The sequence below is a fragment of the Hyaena hyaena genome, unplaced genomic scaffold (assembly GCF_003009895.1).
Source record: "Hyaena hyaena isolate Hyena2069 unplaced genomic scaffold, ASM300989v1 scaffold_120, whole genome shotgun sequence".
In the NCBI taxonomy this organism is placed as follows: Eukaryota; Metazoa; Chordata; class Mammalia; order Carnivora; family Hyaenidae; genus Hyaena; species Hyaena hyaena.
In genome coordinates this window covers 2,480,019-2,499,403 of record NW_024080752.1, presented here as the reverse complement: position 1 = coordinate 2,499,403, position 19,385 = coordinate 2,480,019, and the positions used below count along the sequence as shown (strand labels likewise).

At 36.3% G+C, this 19,385-nt stretch overlaps 2 protein-coding genes across 6 annotated transcripts in view; both read right to left on the bottom strand.

The window, feature by feature from the left end:
* Positions 1-19,385, bottom strand: part of GABPB1 (GA binding protein transcription factor subunit beta 1) — a 65,468-nt gene that overhangs the window by 35,590 nt on the left and 10,493 nt on the right. For 2 of the 5 annotated variants that reach the window (XM_039237113.1, XM_039237114.1), the window contains exon 1: positions 5,691-6,166. The exons of 1 other annotated variant lie outside the window; for it this stretch is intronic. The gene's annotated coding sequence lies outside the window, so the exon portion shown is untranslated. Of the gene's footprint in view, positions 1-5,690; positions 6,167-8,032; positions 8,106-19,385 lie in introns of those variants that run through there. 2 more of the 5 variants (XM_039237110.1, XM_039237112.1) reach the window with 2 other exon arrangements.
* On the bottom strand, positions 12,720-13,132 carry LOC120235017 (40S ribosomal protein S15a-like). Its single transcript, XM_039237115.1, has one exon. It carries the CDS (start codon positions 13,130-13,132, stop codon positions 12,785-12,787), a length of 348 nt encoding a protein of 115 aa, XP_039093046.1. The 3' UTR covers positions 12,720-12,784.

Sequence of the window (19,385 nt, the reverse complement as noted above, 5' to 3'; positions counted from 1 at the left end):
CTATCATTCATAGTGACTCTACAAATGACTCCATAGGTGCAAGCATTTGACAATCTCTTGTGTCATTTAGAGTAGTCTGCCTGAGTATTTACATTCTGATATATACATTTTATTATAAATTGCTTTCCTTCCATTTCTTCTTTATAATTAGGTATTATAATGACCTTCTGAAATTATGTAGGTAAGTAATAATAACCATAATTTTCACTTCAAGTGAGCGAAAGGGACAATACAAAACATTTTTTATAGAAAGACAGCAACAGATCTAAATAACATTGGAAAACCAAAGGAAGAAAATACATAGGAGATATGTATAGGGGAACACCACAGAGTAATTCTAACCCTCAGAGGAACTCAAATGCATTAAGACAATAAATTGACCTAGGGACCATAGCTCCAGAGAGCCCCCTCAATTTACTTTGTTCATTAATTATTTATTTATTAAGTCCTCAGAGATAATGTATTAAATTTACATAAAACCATTAAGGATCTAGCAACAAATGTTGCTTTTTTTGGTATGGCAAATAACTTTCTCCTAAGGAAATAAAGAAGCATAATTCAATTCAGTAAATTTTAATGAATATTAAATATACTTACTAAAAATACACTGTATGTATGGTACTGAATGCCATCCACATTAACACCCCTTTCCTCTTGAAAAGAAAAGTAATCCAAAACCCACTATAATAAATTCCATCCTTAGTTTTTTTTACTACTTCTGTAAAAGCCAATCACAATCTAATACAAAACCATTTTTTTAACTTTAATAATACGAATTTTAATAAGATCTATAGGACAACTTCAAAATGTCTACAAACTAGCTACTTTTTGCTCAAAACTACATGCTGAGAGAGCCATCTAGTGGTAACAAGAATTACTAGCTATAATTCCATTTTTAAAGCTTAAAGTCTATTTTGTTTTAAATTCCTATAATTCATAGCTCACACAGCTATTTTAAGGATTATAACATCTACTGGACCTGAAAACTCTCTATGAAACTGTAAAGTACTAGCTCCATGTGAACTGTTACTAGTGCTTAAAAAAGAATATGAATGCATTTAGAAAATATAATCCTATCACAATATACTTAATAAACCTTGACTGCCTAATTAAAAACTTCAGAATAAACTTACAATAGCACACCTATGCTCAGTGAAAACAATTGTAAATCCAATGAAAGTTTTCTAAAGTTTTTCATCCAAGCAATTTAGTACTATATATGAAAATGATCATACTCTTTGACCAAATAATCCCACTCATGAATCTATTACAAGGAAACTATCTGGAACATATATATATTAATAGTAATGTTATTTAAAATAGGTAAAACTGAAATACCTTACTACAATCAATAGTTAAAGAAATTAAGATAGATCATAATGGAATTGTGCTTTTTAAACACTTTTTATTATGGGAAATTTTGAGCAGATAAACAAGAATAGACACAATAGTATAATGAATAGCCATCAACTAGCTTCAATATTATCAATTTGTGGCCAGCTTATTTCCCACCCACACATATTATTTGAGCATCATATCATTATATTATAATATAATATAATATATATAATATAATATTATTAGACATATCATTTTATCTGCAATATTTCAGTATGTATGTATAAAATATAAAGATACCTTTTAAATACAGTACTGCAGTCATTTGAGAATATTATTTATAAATGATATGCAACAGTAAAAGCATGTAAACTGTGACTATAATTAAAATTAAGTAATTACAGTTGTGTGTAACTGTATGTAGGAAAATATCCTTGGGCATGAGAATGTAGTTGCCTACATTCTCAAAAGAAAATAACACTGATCATAAAAGTAGCACTTGGCATCTTGATAAATCTTTATCTACATTGTCTCAGGTAATCTAAACAGCCTTACCACAGTGGTTATCGCTTCCATTTTGCAAAGGAGACAGACAAAAAGTAAAAGGATTTACCAAAGAACACTAGTTTTAGTCTAAGGAGAAGACCCATATTTCTTAACTCCTGTGTTCTAAATTAGAGAACACTGGGAATCTGCTGGGATATAAAAGAACATGCCCTTCAAATCTTGTGCAATTCCTTTGAAGAAAAAATAATCACATGAACTCTGGTATATTTGGATTTTTCTCCCATTCCTATTTTGTATACTGGGGTTTTTTTTTTTTTAACTTTCTTTTAACTTAAAAATAAAATGACACTTTCAAACATAAAACATCTAAAGAAAAATTGTCTCCCATAAAGACCCTTATTTCAGAAAGCCACTAGATGCAGTCCTCCAAGACCAGGAGTAAACCAGAAACCAGAAACCAAGGAAATAAGGGATCTAACACAGAGTGAAGAGGATCCCCAAGATGATGGTATCGGAGATCCCAAGATGTGCTGGACCAGAGACCTGGAAAGTAAATCCAGATTGGAGCCAGGGGACAGATGTTCCAGAAGGAGGTCTTCAGGGAAAAGCTAATAAGACTCCCAGGAAAAAAGTGAGATTTCCTGTGGGGATTTGAGATGGCTTAATGATGGATACAAGAAAAGTAAGCAAAAGGAAAAACTACACAATTTCACTTTGAGAGGGAAGGAAAAAAGCCTATACAAGAAAGAAAATGTAACCCCAATATGGCACGGGTTGGTGAAGAATGGTAGTCTCAGGATTATAACAACCACTACATACTAATCCAGGCAAAATTTTTAGTGCACTTCTATTAAGATGAAGAGTGACAAAAAATATGCTTAGAGGTGGTTTGATTTAAGATAGCCAAAGCTTCATCTTCATAAATAGGAAGTCAAAGATAACTAAAATAGAAAAATCAGTAAATAGTATAAGGTTGGTATTTAGAAATATGGAGGGAAATACTAGGGGGAAAAAAGTGAAAGGAAAGAATGGATATTTCTGGGAAAGAGGGTTCCGAGTGGAAAGAAATAACACAAGGGACTCCAGGGTTATTGTTTTGTTTGTGTGTGGTTTGTTTCTTTCACTATAAACCTTATATTTTTTACTTTTTCAACTATGTACATGTATGCTTTCATAATAAAATCATAATGAACTAATTTTCACTGTATATTAAAAATGTAACATTCAAATTCAAAGTCATCCCCATACTTCCCTGTGGTCTTACCCCCAAGAAGTAACTATTTAAATATTTAGTGTGTAGCCTTCCAGATCTTTCCTATGCCTACAAAAACACATACAGGCACAACACTTCTTTTTAAACAAACAAAAAACACAAAAAGGTTTTGCAACTTGCTTCTTTTCACTTAACAGGGATACCCTTGTTTTATCAGTAGCATCTAAGCGCACACACAGATAAAACATTCTTTTTACTGGTTGCATAGTTTTACGAAGGGTGATAGGCTGAATAATGGCCCCCACAAAGATGTCTAGACTTAATTCCCAGAATCTGTGAATGTTAGCTTACATGGCAAAAGGGACTTTCCGGGTATGATTAAATTAAAGATTTTCAGATAGGAAGATCTTGGATTATCTAAATGGGCCTAATGCAATCTGAAAAGTCCTTATAGGAGGGAGACAGGAGGATCAGGATGAGAGAGAAGGTTGCAGAGATCACAGAGAAGAGAGAGAGATCTGAAACTGCTATAGCTGCTAGCCCTGAAGATGGTGGGAGGAGGGTGCTGTACCAGCCAAGGAAATGCAGGCAGTCTTTAAAAACTAGAAAAGGAAAGAAAACAGATCCTCCCCTGGAACCTCCAGAAGGAACACAATCCTGCTAAAATCTTAATTTTGAGTTTTCAGACTTCCATAACTGTAAAATAATAAATTTATGTTGTTTTAAGGCACTAAGTTTGTGGTAATTTGTTACAACAAATAGGAAACTATTACAGTACAGAAATAGGAAACAAATATACGGAGTATGAGTACATTAATTATTCAATTCTGTTTTCATTTTTCATCTTTACAAACCCATATGCTTGGGTCAGCACTTTTATAAAAACTATTCTAAAAATAGAACTGCTAGGAGTGCCTGGATGGCTCAGTTGGTTGAGTGTCCAACTCTTGGTTTCAGCTCAGGTCAAGATCTCACAGTTATGGGATCAGGCCCCACTTTAGGCTCCTCACTGAGTGCAGAGCATGGAGCCTACTTGGGATTCTCTCTCTCTCCCTCCCACTCATGCTCTCTCTCTCTCTAATTAAAAAAAAAACTTAAAAAAATTTTTAAAAAGAGTAAAATTGCTAGATTTTTAATATCACATTAAAATTTTTTTTTAATGTTTATTTATTTTTGAGAGAGACAGAGACAGAGCATAAGTGGGGAAGGGGCAGAGAGAGAGGGAGACACAGAATCCGAAGCAGGCTCCAGGCTCCAAGCTGTCAGCACAGAGCCCAACATGGGGCTCAAATTCACGAAATGTGAGAGATCATGAGCTGAGCCGAAGTCAGATGCTTAACCGACTGAGCCACCCAGGCGCCCCTACAGTCACATTTTAATTGTGATAGATACTACCAAATTATCTACCAAAAAATTATACCAATTTATACTCCCACTATCAGTATAAAATAATGACTACTTTCTCCCAGTCCCCAAAGCCAGAACCTTGATTCCAGATCTAGATCTTTCCAAAGTTAAGATCAAGGACCCACTGAACTCATATTCAGAAAGCTGATGAAAAACAAAACAAAACAAAAAACCCAAACTTCCTTCCAGAATAACTTTTCTTGAGAAAATGTACCTGAAGAAATCTCACTACCACACAGGGAGAGCACAACACACAACTGCTTTAACATCTTTAAAGCCTTCTATTAAAAAGGGATTCTTTGCTTCCAACTGGGAATCAGGGGGAAAGGGGATTCTCATGCCATTTTTTTCCACCCACTTTTCAGTGAAAGCCTGGTTAAAAACCATCTAAGTTCACATTAAGTTTCATAGAGGGAACCTTCCTTCTCTGGGAAACTTTTCCTTCTCTGGTACCTACCTATCTTGTCCAAATCATGAGCCCCCATCAGACTCACCATTTATTAAATGATGATAATTCCTAACATTTATATAGTACTACACATACACATATAGTGGATATAATAAAGTATAACACAGCCATACGTGTATGTGTATGTATATACAGAGAGAGAGAAAACAACAAGAGAGACTGTGCCAGACACAGTCTAAGAATTTACATATACTAATTCATTCAATTTCACAATACCTTCAAGTCGGAATTATCATCATCATCATTGTAATGCTAAGAAAACTGAGGCACAGAAGGTTACATGCCCAAGGTCATACTGCTAGAGGGGATTTGAACCAAGGCTGTCTGCCTCCAGAGTTCATACTCACAATGCATGCAATACACATACTATGGAATATACCATCATCTGAGTCCTTCTAGTGACCACAGGCTAGATGTCCCCACTGAATGCATGCACTACCGATGCTACTCCCTGGCCTAAACACTAACTACTACCTATATACACTTAACTTCACATAAAACTCAAGAGGTGGTACAATAAAACTTGGCACCAAATTAGATTCTGACTTACACTGGTCATCAAATGATTCATGCTTATGTGTCTTACTTAAATTATAAAATGCTTGGAGGCAAGGATGGTAGCTTATGTCTTTCAAGTGGATTCCTTTTCTCTTCCCCTTAAATATTAGCAGTTCCTCGGTGTATCATTTTTCAGCCCTCTTTTTATTTCTCTACATTCCCTCCTCTAGCAAGTTTATCTTTCTTAGCCAAGATTACCTGATGACTTCCAAATCGATCTTCAGTCCAAGCCTCCGTCCAAGCACTAGACTCAAATATTCAACAGGATAGACACCTCCACCTGTAGATGTCAAGGCACTTTAAAAGTCAAGCTGTTCAAGTAGTGGCTTGTTCTGTAGATCAGAAAATTTTAAATCCTCCTTGACCCCTTTTTTCTACCCACTTCAATTCCAATGAGTCATTACGACCTGTCACTTTTACCTCCTAAATGTCTCTTAAATCTTTCCACATCTTTCCAATGCCTTCAATAAATACACGTTGACAGTATTTTCTCTCTGCCTCAATCTTTGCTCTTGTCTCTATCCTTTCTCTCCTACGACATCTGTAAATTAATGTTTATGCCTCAATCTTGTCTTTCTCTAATTTATTCTCCATTCTACTATCAAACTTCCTAGTCATTCTTAAATGAAATCATGCCCTTCCTCAGTTAACTCATCTGAAGTCAAATTCTTTGGGGCACGTGGGTGGCTCAGTGAGTTAAGTGTTGGACTTGGTTTTGGCTCTGGTCATGATCTCACAATTCATGAGATCAAGCCTCACGTTGGGCTCTGTGCTGACAACTTGGAGCCTGCTCGGGATTCTCTCTCTCCTTCTCTCTCCACATCTCCCCAGCTTGTGTGCACGCTCTCTCTCTCTCTCTCAAAAAAAAAAAAAAAGTCAAACTCTTTGCCATAAGAGTCCAGGCCTTTCATACTTGGCATCTGTTGCCATCACCCTACATACAGTACTCACTACCTGTCATACTGAATTCTATACTAGAGGGAAAATGCTGTGCTTCGCTCATTTTCTCACTGTTGGGCATCTAAAACATATTCCCTCTGCCAGGAAGAATATTCTCCTCTCCACACTCACTCTTGCCATATTTATTTCTACCTGTCCTTCAGAGTTCAGCTTATCTCCTCAGAGAAGCTGTTCCTGATCCCCCCAAAATTAACTGAAGTGTCCCTCCTGTGTATTCCCCAGCATATGAAGTTTCTCTCTATCATAGCATTTATCAGACCACACTACATGTGCCTGTTTACTTGGCTACAAGTTGTCACTGTGCCTGAATTATGGTAAATGCTCAACAAATATTCATTGAATAAATAAACATTTGACACACAGTAGAAACTCCAGAAATACCTGGGATAACCAACAGTCATAACCTTTAACTTTATAAATGCAAATTAAGCTGACAGTGCCACAAATTCTAAGAAATACCACAATCAATAAAATGCTTGCTGAATTCCTGTCAGCCTTGTTGTAACTAAAGTCCTTCCAAATGAATGAGATTGGAACTTGCCTGAATATTCTTTTTATTGGCAGCAACTCAAATTGACAGATTTGATTCAAAACAGTCCGAGGTCAGTTCTATGTTTTCTGAGGGAAAAGTGTGAACATAATCAGTAAATATGGATAGTGGCTTTGTCTGGGACCCTCAAAATCACTCTTGGACAGGAAGTCAGAACTTATAACCAGCAACAGGTCTATGAAGCAAGATCAGCTCATGACCACCCTCAGTGACAGTGGGTCAAATCAGTACCAAACTGAGTTCAAAGGTTTCAACTGAGTATGTTCTAGAAATGAGCTGTCCAGTACAGTAGCCACTAGCCATAATGATAATGGGCACTGAAATGTGGCTAGTCCAAACGGAGCTGTGCTGTATGTGTAACAAACCAGATTTCTGAAGACTTGGTACCAAAAAAGAATGCAAAATATCTCATTAATAACTTTTATATCAATTACAGGTTAAAATGGTAACATTTGGGATATATGGGATTAAATAAAATATATTATTAAAATTAATTTCACCTGTTTCTTTTTTTTTAATGTGGCTACTATAAAACTTTAAATATGCAGCTCACGTATTTCTGTTGGACAGAGTTATTCTAGAACCACTGGACAAAGCTCTTCTAGAACCATTTATCAAAACTTCTTGAAGGCACCAACTTTACAATTTACAAAAAGTTGCAACATTTTAAAATAAGATATAGGACATTCTCTTAGGGAAAAAAAACTGCATCTGATGAATTATCTCTGTTATAACACTGGATAAACTTTACCCTTAAAAACTACAGGAAGATATCCTCTGTCCTTAGAAGACTTCACAAACTCACCTGGGGATGAAGCTACCCATATTACTACATAAACTCTTCCATCTTTGCAACCCACTGCCCCTTTCTTTACCCCATTCAACTACTAGTCTCTTTTAAATCACATATATTTATCCCAGGAAGAGACTAAGGCTTAAAAAGAGTATAAGCAGAGAATGAAGAAAAGGCTAGAACCTACTAGAACCAAACCAGTAGTCGGTTTTGAATGAATAGGGAAGCATAACTTACCTGTTTTCTCTAAAGTGAAGCCAACAAATTACTGGGTGTTAGAAGTCGCAACAGTGAATCATCAGTATCCTACCTGACAATAAGAGCACATATATTTCAATTCTTTCTCTCCAAGATTTCTCATATTCATCCCTTCCTCTCTACTACCTCCAATCTTACACACTCATTGCCTCATACCTTAAACATCACAATAGCCTTTTAGCTGACCTAACCCTAATTTCTCATCCTGCTACCAGGCAATCCACTAAAATACAATTTCTTTCAACTCAAACATTTCTATATGAGTCTCTACACGGTTCTCAAAGAATTAATCACCTAATAGGGAAGACATACATTTCATAATTCTCTTGTCTAAAATCTTCATCAATACAACCATTTGAAGAACAAATTATCAATATCTAGCAGAGCTGAAGGTATGTCTACCCTGATCCAGGATTCCACTGCTAGAAAGCTGCCGTATCTCCTTAACATGTACACAAGGAGGGGAAACATGTATAGGAATGTTTACAGAAAGTTATTTGTAACAGAATTTTTATTATAAAATCTTTTAAATATAGAAAAGTATATTTGTTTGCATATAAATGAATATGTGTGTGTATACACAAACACACACACACATGCCCATCACCCACATTCTAAATTAAAAGTTGGCCATCTTGCTTCATCTTACTCCTTTCTAAAAAAATGTACTTTATAGCTGGCACATACTGCATTTGGTTGTTATAGCTCTAGATTAATTATATGTTAGGACAGTTTCCTCCCCCCAACTAACCTTGTTTTCCTCTTCCATGACATTAAATAGCCAGTTTATCTATATCTCACATTCTGTATTTTTCTGATTATTTCATCCAAGGTGGTGCTTAATTTCTTTCATCTCCCATATTACTTAAAAACTGAAAGTCTGAAAAGTTCGACTAAGCTCAGATTTTAAATGTTCTACAAAAATACTTCAGGGGTGGGGCGCCTGGGTGGCTCAGTCGGTTAAGCGTCCAATTTCGGCTCAGGCCATGATCTCACGGTTTGTGGGTTCGAGCCCCGCGTCAGGCTCTGTGCTGACAGCTCGCTCAGAGCCTGGAGCCTGCTTCAGATTCTGTGTTCCCTTCTCTCTCTGACCCTCTCCTGCTCACCCTGTTTCTCTCTCAGAAATAAATAAAACATGAAATAAAAATTTAAAAAAAAATACTTCAGGGGTGCCTGGGTGGTTCAGCCACTTAAGAGTCCAATTCTTGATTTCAGCTGAGGTCATGATCTCATCATTAGTGGGATCGAGCCCTGTGTCGGGCTCTGTGAGGACAGTGCAGAATGCGCTTGGGACTCTCTCTCTTTCTCTCAAAATAAAAAACTAAACATTAAAAAATACTTCAGTTGATGCAGTCTATTTGATATCGAATCACATATTTTTGGTTCATTTTTAGTGATGCCAAGATTAATAACGAGGCTGGTAACAGCTTGATCCTTCCACTGTAAATTTTAATTGTTTTGAGATCAACTAGTATTCTGTGGAGTGTTACTTTGGCACCATGCAAATACCAATTCTCAATGAACATTTTGCCTAACAATCTGAGCATCCATTAATGATCCTGGCCCAAGTTAAGTATTTCATAAAAGGCTGTAATAAATTGTGACTTCCTAATTCTATAATTCTTTCTATATTTATTATCTGGCATTCCTCACTAACTGTAAAACATTTCTACCAAAAAAGACAATTCAAATGTTAAATTACCAATTTTCAGAGTAAAGAATAGGCAATAGCCATCTCCAGTTTTCTTTTTTATTGTTATATGTTGTTTCAAATTACTCCCCTTATTCTTTTTTATGTTCAAACTGTCTCAATTTTGACCAAAAAGAGCTTCTTCAGGTAGGCTTTTGTTGTGTCTTCGAAAGCTTTCTTGCTTCTGGAGCAAATTGTTCCAGGTTCACTATGTACGTTCCCTGCCTCAGTCTTGTAATCAGTCATTTCTTCAATAAATAAATAGAAGTATTTAAAGACCAAAACTGAGGTAATACAAGTACTTGTCATCTACAAAAGTGACACACTTTCAAGGTCCTTTCAGAGGACAAAACTAAGAAAGAAATATGTATTTGGATGGAATTATGAAATACATATATTTTAAATCCTGAATTCATACTGACATTTATAATTCAAGTTCAACATTATAAATATTCTTTTTGCCTCACTCCTTTGATTTTATACTTGTATTTCTATTGGCTTCTAACATATAAGCATAAAATCTTATTTATTGGCTTTAACCTACAACATGCATCCAATGGTATCAGAATAAAAACACCAATATTACAACTAGCAATGAAATGAATGAAGATTTCTCTGCAGTTCTTTTTGTCCTTAGCATATATGCCTTTTGATATAGGGCTCAAAAGTCACTTGAGAGTGTGTGTTTTTCTCCATGTATTTAAATAACTATTTTGATATACAACAGGTTCATTTGTTCGTTTGTTCCCAATTTTAGAGACTGTTTTTATTTTCATTTAATTGTAACTTCTGAATGTGTAAAACATTTACATAATTCAAAAGTCAAAACTAAACAGGAACCTCACTTCCATTCCTATTTCCTTCACATCATTCCCACTTCCTCCCTCCCCCTAACCCCAAGGTAACCATTTTATTAGTTTCTGGTTTGTCTTTTCAGTTTTTCTTTCTGCAACATAAACAAATATATATATTCTTACTTGCACACACACACTTGGTATACCAAGAGAGCATACTACACACACTGTTCTGCACTTTGCTTTTTTTTCTTCTTCATATATTTCCTGGAAAATTCTCCAAAGAGATTTACCTCATGCTATTTTACACCTACATAGAACTATGTGAAAATACCAGTTTATTTTTAAATAAAAACTAGTAATCTTTTACTTTCTAGCAAGTAAGTCAATAGACTTCACCTTATTATTATTAGTTCAAGGCCCTCTATCACCTGCTCTAACCTCACACCTTCACCTTGTCCACTTTTACTCCCTTTATGAACTCCCACTTCATAAAGGGCCCAGACAGCCATGAGATTCTAAACAATTCTTATTCGATATGTGCTCACCTTACTCCATACCCAATGCCTTCCCTCATGCTATTTGCCCAGTTTAGATGGCTACATTCCTTGTCTCCAAATCCTTCAATCAAAGCCCACTTCAAAAATTTCTCCTCTCCTATAAACTTTCCTTTTTTAAATTATTTTAATTTTTTTAATGTTTGTTTATTCTTGAGAGAGAGAGAAAGAGAGGGAGCACGAGCAGGTAAGGGGCAGAGAGAGAAGGAGACACAGAATCTGAAGCAAGCTTCAGGCTCTGAACTGTCAGTACAGAGGCCAATGTGGGGCTCTAAACTCACAAACCACAAGATCATGACCTGAGCCAAAGTCGGACACTCAACCAACTGAGCCACCCAGGTGTCCCTCCAATAAACCTTCCTTAAATGAGCTAATTCCTCAACAATCCTTCCCTTTAAATTTTCTCAGACATTTATGCCACTATCTATGTTTTCCCTTCATTCATTAAACAAATTTTTACTAAGCGTACGTGTGCCAACAGAAAGGTAAACAAAAACAAGTCCCTACCCTCATGGAGCTTGTGTTCCTGGGGGAGAGGCTAGCAATCAATCAATCAATCAATCACAGTGGTACTGGTAAGGGTAAATGCTATGAAGAAAATGTAAGGCAGAATAAGTAAAGAGAGAATACTGGATTAGAGATGGGGAAATGCCATTTTAGACAAAGCCTAAGAAAAGTCCTCTTTGAGGAGAGGACATTTGATTAGAAATGTGAACTAAGGGGGCGGGGCATGCCTGGGTGGCTCAGTCAGTTGGGCTTGGGCTCAGGTCATGATCTCACAGTTGGTGAGTTCGAGCCCCGCATCGGGTTCTGTGCTGACAATTCAGAGCCTGGAGCCTGCTTTAGATTCTGTGTCTCCCTTTCTCTGCCCCTCGCCGACTCACACTATGTATCTCTGTCTCAAAAATAAATAAACATGTTTTAAAAAATAAGAAATGTGAATTAATGAAGGAAGCAAAGCAAGGAAGGATTCCAGAGAAAAGCATCATAAAGGACAGGTCACTCTTTTGGCTCAGCATCAAAACATCTTCATATGTCCAAGGAATTCCCCTCTGATGAGTCCTGAAAGAAGCCAGAAATTTCTACCTACTAGTGAGGCTAAATATTTGCTTTTCCAGCTTCCCATGCATCTAGGGTGCAATTACATGACCTCCACTCCAATAAAGAAGCATCCATGATGGACTTTAACTTAGAAAATAATGCATAAAAAAGCAGTAAGTATATAGAATCCATTATGGCAAGAATGGAAGCAGATTCCAATGACACTGATGGTTTGTTTCTTCCTGAGACAAATTCCTTTTCTGCTAAATTAGCCAGACTGGTTTCCGGTTTTCAGAAGTAAGCTTTTTTTCTTAGGAACTAAGAATTCTGACTGCTCCTGGTGATCCAGGGAGATGACAGAGCAAGTATAAGGGCCCTGAGCTTGAGTGAAAAACAGTAGCAGGATAGGCAATTACAGAGACAGGAATGGGCCCCATCATGTAGGGCCTTATAGGCACTACTAAGAAGTATGGACTTCATTGAATTTACTAGGAAGTTGTTGGAATGTTTTAAACAGGAGAGTGTTGTGATATGATTTATAAGTATATACACAAGCACACATGCATATGGTCCACTGAGGCAGTTTATTTGCACATATGTATTATATTCCTAGAAAAAAAATTCCCAGGACTTTCCCTCCTGTGTGTTTTCATCTTCCTTCTTCATGGTCCATGATGCCAGATGAGATTAGTACAATGAAACTAAACTGGCAATATAGGAGCAGATTATTCTGCCATTTTTCTACATCTTTGAGTTGTACATCAAATCTGGGGCTGATAACTCCACAGTTTAACCCGTCCATGAAGTTCCCAACAGTTTTCCCAGCAATGTGATCATCAACGATTTCAAAATCAGCAATGTAACCATGCTTTATCATCACAGTTAGAAACCAGACAACGACTTTGGAGCATGGCCTGATAAAAATCTGGTGTTTGCCTCTCTTTTTGGCATTGTTAATGCTCTTGAGAGAATCTGCCAGGACATTTATGTGCACCATTACAGTGGCACGGAAAGACAGCAGAAGAGAGCTGATTTATATTTTTTAAAAATGACTCCTATTATTATATGGGTCATACATAGAGGGAGGCAAGAATTGAGGCAGGTATACTACTTAGGAAATTACTGAAGGCAAGAGGTGATGGTACCTTAGGCTAGGATGATACGTGTGTAATCATCTAATTTTTACCTTTAACTATTATATATCTAGGTTTAAATCTAGCATCTAATTTTGTGCTCTCTCCATTTGTTACCTGTTCCGTTTCTTTTCTCTGTCTTCTTTTGGACTGATTCTTTTTTAACATTTTATCTATTTCTTCTGATTTGGAAGTTATAGCCTCTAGTTTTGTTCTTGTCATGGTTCCCTAAGAATTATACCATGTGTTAAAAATCTAGAGTTAACCAAAATCTTGCTTTAAAAGACCCAAGCAGGGGCACCTAAATAGCTCGATCAGTTAAGCGTCTGACTCTTGACTTCAGCTCAGATCACGATCTCATGGTTCATGAGCTTGAGCCCTGCATTGGGCTCTCTGCTGTCTGCACACAGCCCACTTCAGATCCTCTGTCCTGCTTGCACTCTCTCAATAACAAACAAACACTACAGAGGCGCCTGGGTGGCTCAGTCAGTTGGGCGTCTGACTTCGGCTCAGGTCATCATCTTGCAAATCATGAATTCGAGCCCTGCATCTGGCTCTGTGCTGACAACTCAGAGCATGGAGCCTGCTTTGGAGTCTGTGACTCCCTCTCTCTCTGTCCCTCCCCTGCTCAAGCTCTGTCTCTCTCTGTCTCTCAAAAAATAAATAAATGTTTAAAAAAATTAAAAAATAAACATTTAAAAAAATAAATAAAGACCTAAGCAAGCATCAGTCAATGGCAATGCGTAGACCCTGTTTGGATGACAATTTGAAGAAACTAAATGTAAAATTTTTTAAATCTTTTTTTTATGGAGCAGTAAAATACTCGGTATGGTACCATAATGACAGACACATGTCATTATACATTTGCCCAAGTGCATAGAATATACAACATTGGTAATGAATCATAATGGAAACCATAGACTTTGGGTGACTATGATGTGTCAGTGTAGTTTCATCAATTATAACAAATGTAATACTCTGATGGGGGATACTGATAACGGGGGAGGTTATGCATATATGGGGCAGATGGTGTATAAGAAATACCTTCCCCTCAAGTTTGCTGTGAACCTAAAACTGACCTAAAAAAGTGAGTTGGTAAAAAAAAAAAAAAAATCATTTTGGATAGTTAAAGAAATACCTGAGAAAGTTTCCAGTTGTTAGATGTTCAGTACTCCCCTTTTTTGTTCCATAAGATATTTCAATAAATGTGAATGTTGCATTAAAAAACAAAACAAAAAAACTATCAGCAGTTGTGGGGAGCCTGGGTGGCTTAGTCAGTTAAATGTCTGACTCTTGATTTCAGCTCGGGTCATGATCGATAGGATCTGCGCTGGGTGTGGAGCCTGCTTAAGATTTATATTCTCTCTCTCTCTCTCTCTCTCTCTCTCTCTCTCCTCCACCACTCAAGCTTGCACTCTCTAAAAAATAAAAGAAAGGGGCACCTGGGTGGCTCAGTCAGTTAAGCATCCAATTCTTGGTTTCAGCTCAGTGTACAATCTCACAGTTTGTGGGTTCGAGCCCCACATCAGGCTCCACAATGATGGTGAGGAACCTGCTTGGGATTCTCTCTCTCTCTCTGTCCCTACCCTGCTAGATAGCTCACTCTCTCTCAAAATAAATTTAAAAACTTAAAACTTAAAAAATAAAATAAAATAAAATAAAATAAAATAAAATAAAATAAAAAAGAGGAGTATGTAAGAAACCAATTTAGTCTTGAGTTGATCATCATTGGTCAATGAATACATGAGGGGTTCATTATACTCTCCTTTGCTTTTACATATTTAAAGTTTTCCATACAAATGGTATTTTTAAAATTGACCCTCCTTCTACATAATACAAAGACATTAGAACCTAGAACTCTTTACTCTCCTTCTGCTATTGCTTTGTCTTTTAATCCATTAGACATTCTCACTGTTTTATGCAGTTAAGATTCATTTTCATTTTCCAAATATGTATCACTTTACTTTTCAGCCCTTATTACATTTCTTTCCTCCCATGTGGTATCAATTTCATTCTGCCCAAAGTATATCCTATAGAACTGCACTATGATGCATGTGGCTATTTATTTAAAACAGGGAGCTCCTGGGTGGCTCAGTAGGTTAAGAGTCCGACTCTTGATTTCAGCTCAGGTCGTGATCTCACAGTGTGTGGGTTCGGGCCCCACACTGGGCTCTGTGCTGACAGCTCAGAGCCTGGAGCCTGCTTAGGATTCTGTGACTCCCTCTCTCTCTCTGCCCCTCCCCCACTTGCTTGCTCCCTTGTGCACTCGCTCGCGCTCTCTCTCTCAAAAATAAACGAACATAAAAAAAATTGTTTAAAAAGAGAGGTCAGGGCTATAAGTATACTTTTGGGACCCATCAGCATATAAAATGGCATTAAAAGCCAAAGGAGTGGATGAGATCTTTGAAGCTCAGGAGCAAAGGTATACTGAATTAATGTACAAAGAACTGGTTTATTTATCACTTCAAATTTACCATCTGGGAACATCTTATATCTATTCATGTATTCCCACTTTTTATTCTACGAATTAAATTTTGTGGTATGTGCTAAAAACAACAAAACAAACAAACAAAAACATATATATGAGGTAAGAATCCATCTAAGCCCAAACTAGAGCCCCTTCCACGAATCCAGTATTTCTCAAACTGTGTTTCCTAAAGCTCCAGAGGACGGAGGTGCTGAGAAAGGCGGGGGATACTGGGGTAAGCATAGGTTGGAGGTGACAAAACAGTCTCACTCTCACTAAAGCAAAACCATTTCTAAGTGTTACAGGATTATACAGAGAACGTTATTTGTGTTTTTAATGCTTTTTTAAAAGAAAACTATTGCCAGCAAAATGTCTTTTCTTCAGATATAAAATGGTTAAAATTTTAAATCTCAAGCCAGAACTACTTAGCATCTCTATTGTACTGCTTGCTATTCCACACCCAAATCCTTATTAACATAAACCTAGAGAAGATTTACTACATTCATCTGCAAGTCCTGGCATGTATGTGCTTTATCTGTGCTCCTGTTTTATTTTTTACTCTAGACCAACAGAAATCAGGTAAAAGGTATATGGATAGATTAGGGCCTCAAAATTAGATTCTGAATTCTAACTCATTCAAATAAATTTTAAATCCCAAATTATATAGCATGAGCTTCTTTTTAGGCAGTACCCAGAATGTTGTGACTCCTTTTCTCCGTTAGGTTAAACTTCCTTATCTTATATACAGTTACTCCCAAGCATACTATATAAAAAATAACTTTCATGCTCTACTATAAGCTTGTCTAAACCAGTTTTAATATTGTTTTAAATATTACAGTATAATTTCAGGTACCCTAAAGATCACATCTTATACAAAGCTATGTTTATTTCTTTGAATTTCTGGTACCAAAAGATGTGATTAAATCAGAACCATGGTAATAAATTAAGTTCCTAATTCCCACATAAGCTATGTATTTATCAGATCTACATTCTCTATTTCCCTATCTACATTCTATCTGAGCATATCAATGTCCCTATTTAACTGTAAAATTATGAGGTCATTACAAAGCTGTTCTCCATAAAACCTAGAACACAAATGTAATCTAAGGATAAAAAATATTTATTGATGACTATTTAATATTCATGCTTAAAATAAGCTCAAGTTCCTTATCTGAAACACATAAATTATACACACATATACAAATACACTCAAACACTAAACTAAGAAGGTGTAAGGATTCATCTAGACATTCAGTCCAGAGCTTCCCATGCATATGCCAAACCCTAATCTTCCTGATGTTGCTACTACCTTTTTTACCTCCCAAATTGGAAATCTGAGAGCTATCCTTAACTTCCTGCTCTCCCTTATGTCTCTACACACAACTGGTCATCAAATACTATAGGTCTATTTCGCATCTATATTTCTCTTAATTTCTTTTTTCTCAAACAGGCAATAGTTTCACATAGCTCAAAAATCCAAACACAAAAATGTATGCATTGAAAGTCTCAATGGAAGTATTTACACTATTACCATTCCCAAGAGCCACAAATAATCACCTTTAATAGTTTCATGAGTATCCTCCCACTATTTCTATTATTACCAAAAGATAGCATTACTACATACACTGTTCTCCACTGCCTTTTCTTACTTAACACATCCTGGAGATCTTTTCCTATTAGTCCACAGACAGCTTCCTCATTTTTTGTACAGCTGCTTAGTATGGTATTGTGTGGATAGGTCTTAGTTTATTATGGATGGACACTATTACTATTATAAACAATACTGCAACTAATAACTGTGTGAATATATCATTTCATTTAACTATAAATTCCCTGAAGTAAATACAATTGTAATGTTGATACACATTATGAAATTACCCTCATGTCATTTATAAATTAGTCCTCTTCTCTCCCCTGTCTTTGCCACTGCATTCTCATGACTACTTTTAATTTTTTTTTTTTTAACATTTATTCATTTTTGAGAGACAGAGTGCCAGCAGGGGATGGGCAGAGTGAGAGGGAGACACAGATTCCGAAGCAGGCTCTGGACTCTGAGCTGTCAGCACAGAGCCTGATGCAGGGCTCGAACCCACAAACTGTGAGATCATGACCTAAGCCAAAATCAGATGCTTAAAGGACTAAGCCACCCAGGCGCCCCTCTCATGCCTATGTTAATGAAGTACCTCCTTAACTGGTTTCCTTCAGTCCCAACCATTGTCCATCCTATTGTCAACTGATTATTATTATTTTAATGAATTTTTAAATATACACTGTAATATTCTAATTTTTAAATTTTAAAGATTACTGAAAAAGCTTCCCTCCAATTGTCCCTCCCTCTCTCTCCTCCCCAAACCCAATCCTCTATCCATCACCCAAGAGTTAAGCATTTTATTACCAGTTCAGGATTTATCTTACCAGACCATATTCTTCACATTTGCATGCATATACATGTACCTGCCCCTTCAAAATACAGCATTGTTCTGGTTTTTTTCCTTACGTATATATTTAATAACATAGTGTATATACTGTTCTGTAACCTATCACTCAGTATATGTCGTGTTCATTTCTTCAAATGACATTTTATTCCATAGTATGAATATACCAATTTACTTGGTTATTTTACTACTATAACGAGTTTTGTTTATTTTTCCAGATTTTTTACTACTATAAACTGCTGCAATGAACATACTTGTACATGCTTCCTTATGCACAAAAAATAGGGTTCCTCTAGTGCAGAAAACAAGCAATAAATTTGTTGGGAATACCATTTTAAATTAACAGATGCTAACAAATTGCCCACATCAATTTGCATCCCCAAACCAACTTACACTCCCAACAACAGTTTATATAATATTTATTACTTCCTCACAATATAGTCAATTTTAACATTAGCAAGCTTTTAAAATTTTGCCTATTTTAACTTTAACATGTAGCTCTCAAATTACTAATGAGATTGCGTAACTTATCAAATATTTGTTGGCCACTTACATCTTCTCATCTGAAACTGCTGGTTTGTATTCCGTGTTTTTCTATGTCACTGTTTCTTTGTAGAAGTGCATTATATGTATTTCTTGTTTATCATATACATTGCAAATATTCTTCAAAGTGTATTTGAAATTTCTGCATTTTGAACATTGTCATAAAGTCTTAAACTGAGGTTTGGCCACATTTATGAAAATATCTTCCTAAAACAGAGTCATGTATTCCAATCACCTATCAAATGCAGAGTTTGACCATATGTATATTTAACTTGAAGTGAGAACAGTTGGCTACCTACCACTCTACTTCATAAACATAAATCCCAGAATTACCCTGAAATGTGAATCTCACATTTCCTCAGTGGGTCTCTGTTCTGAAATGCTTCTTATAGAGTCAATTTAACATTGCAATGGATGAAAGTTTAAGGTTGTTTTTTTTTTAAATTTTATTTCTGAGATAGAGAAAGACAGAATGTAAGCAGGGAAGGGGCAGAGAGAGAGAAGGAGACAGAATCTGAAACAGGTTCCAGGCTCTGAGCTGTCAGCACAGAGCTTGATGCGGGACTCGAACTCACAAACTGTGAGATCATCACCTGAGCTGAAGTCGTATGCTTTATCAACTGAGCCTCCCAGGCGCCCCTAAAGTTTAATACTTAAAAAAAAACTTTACTT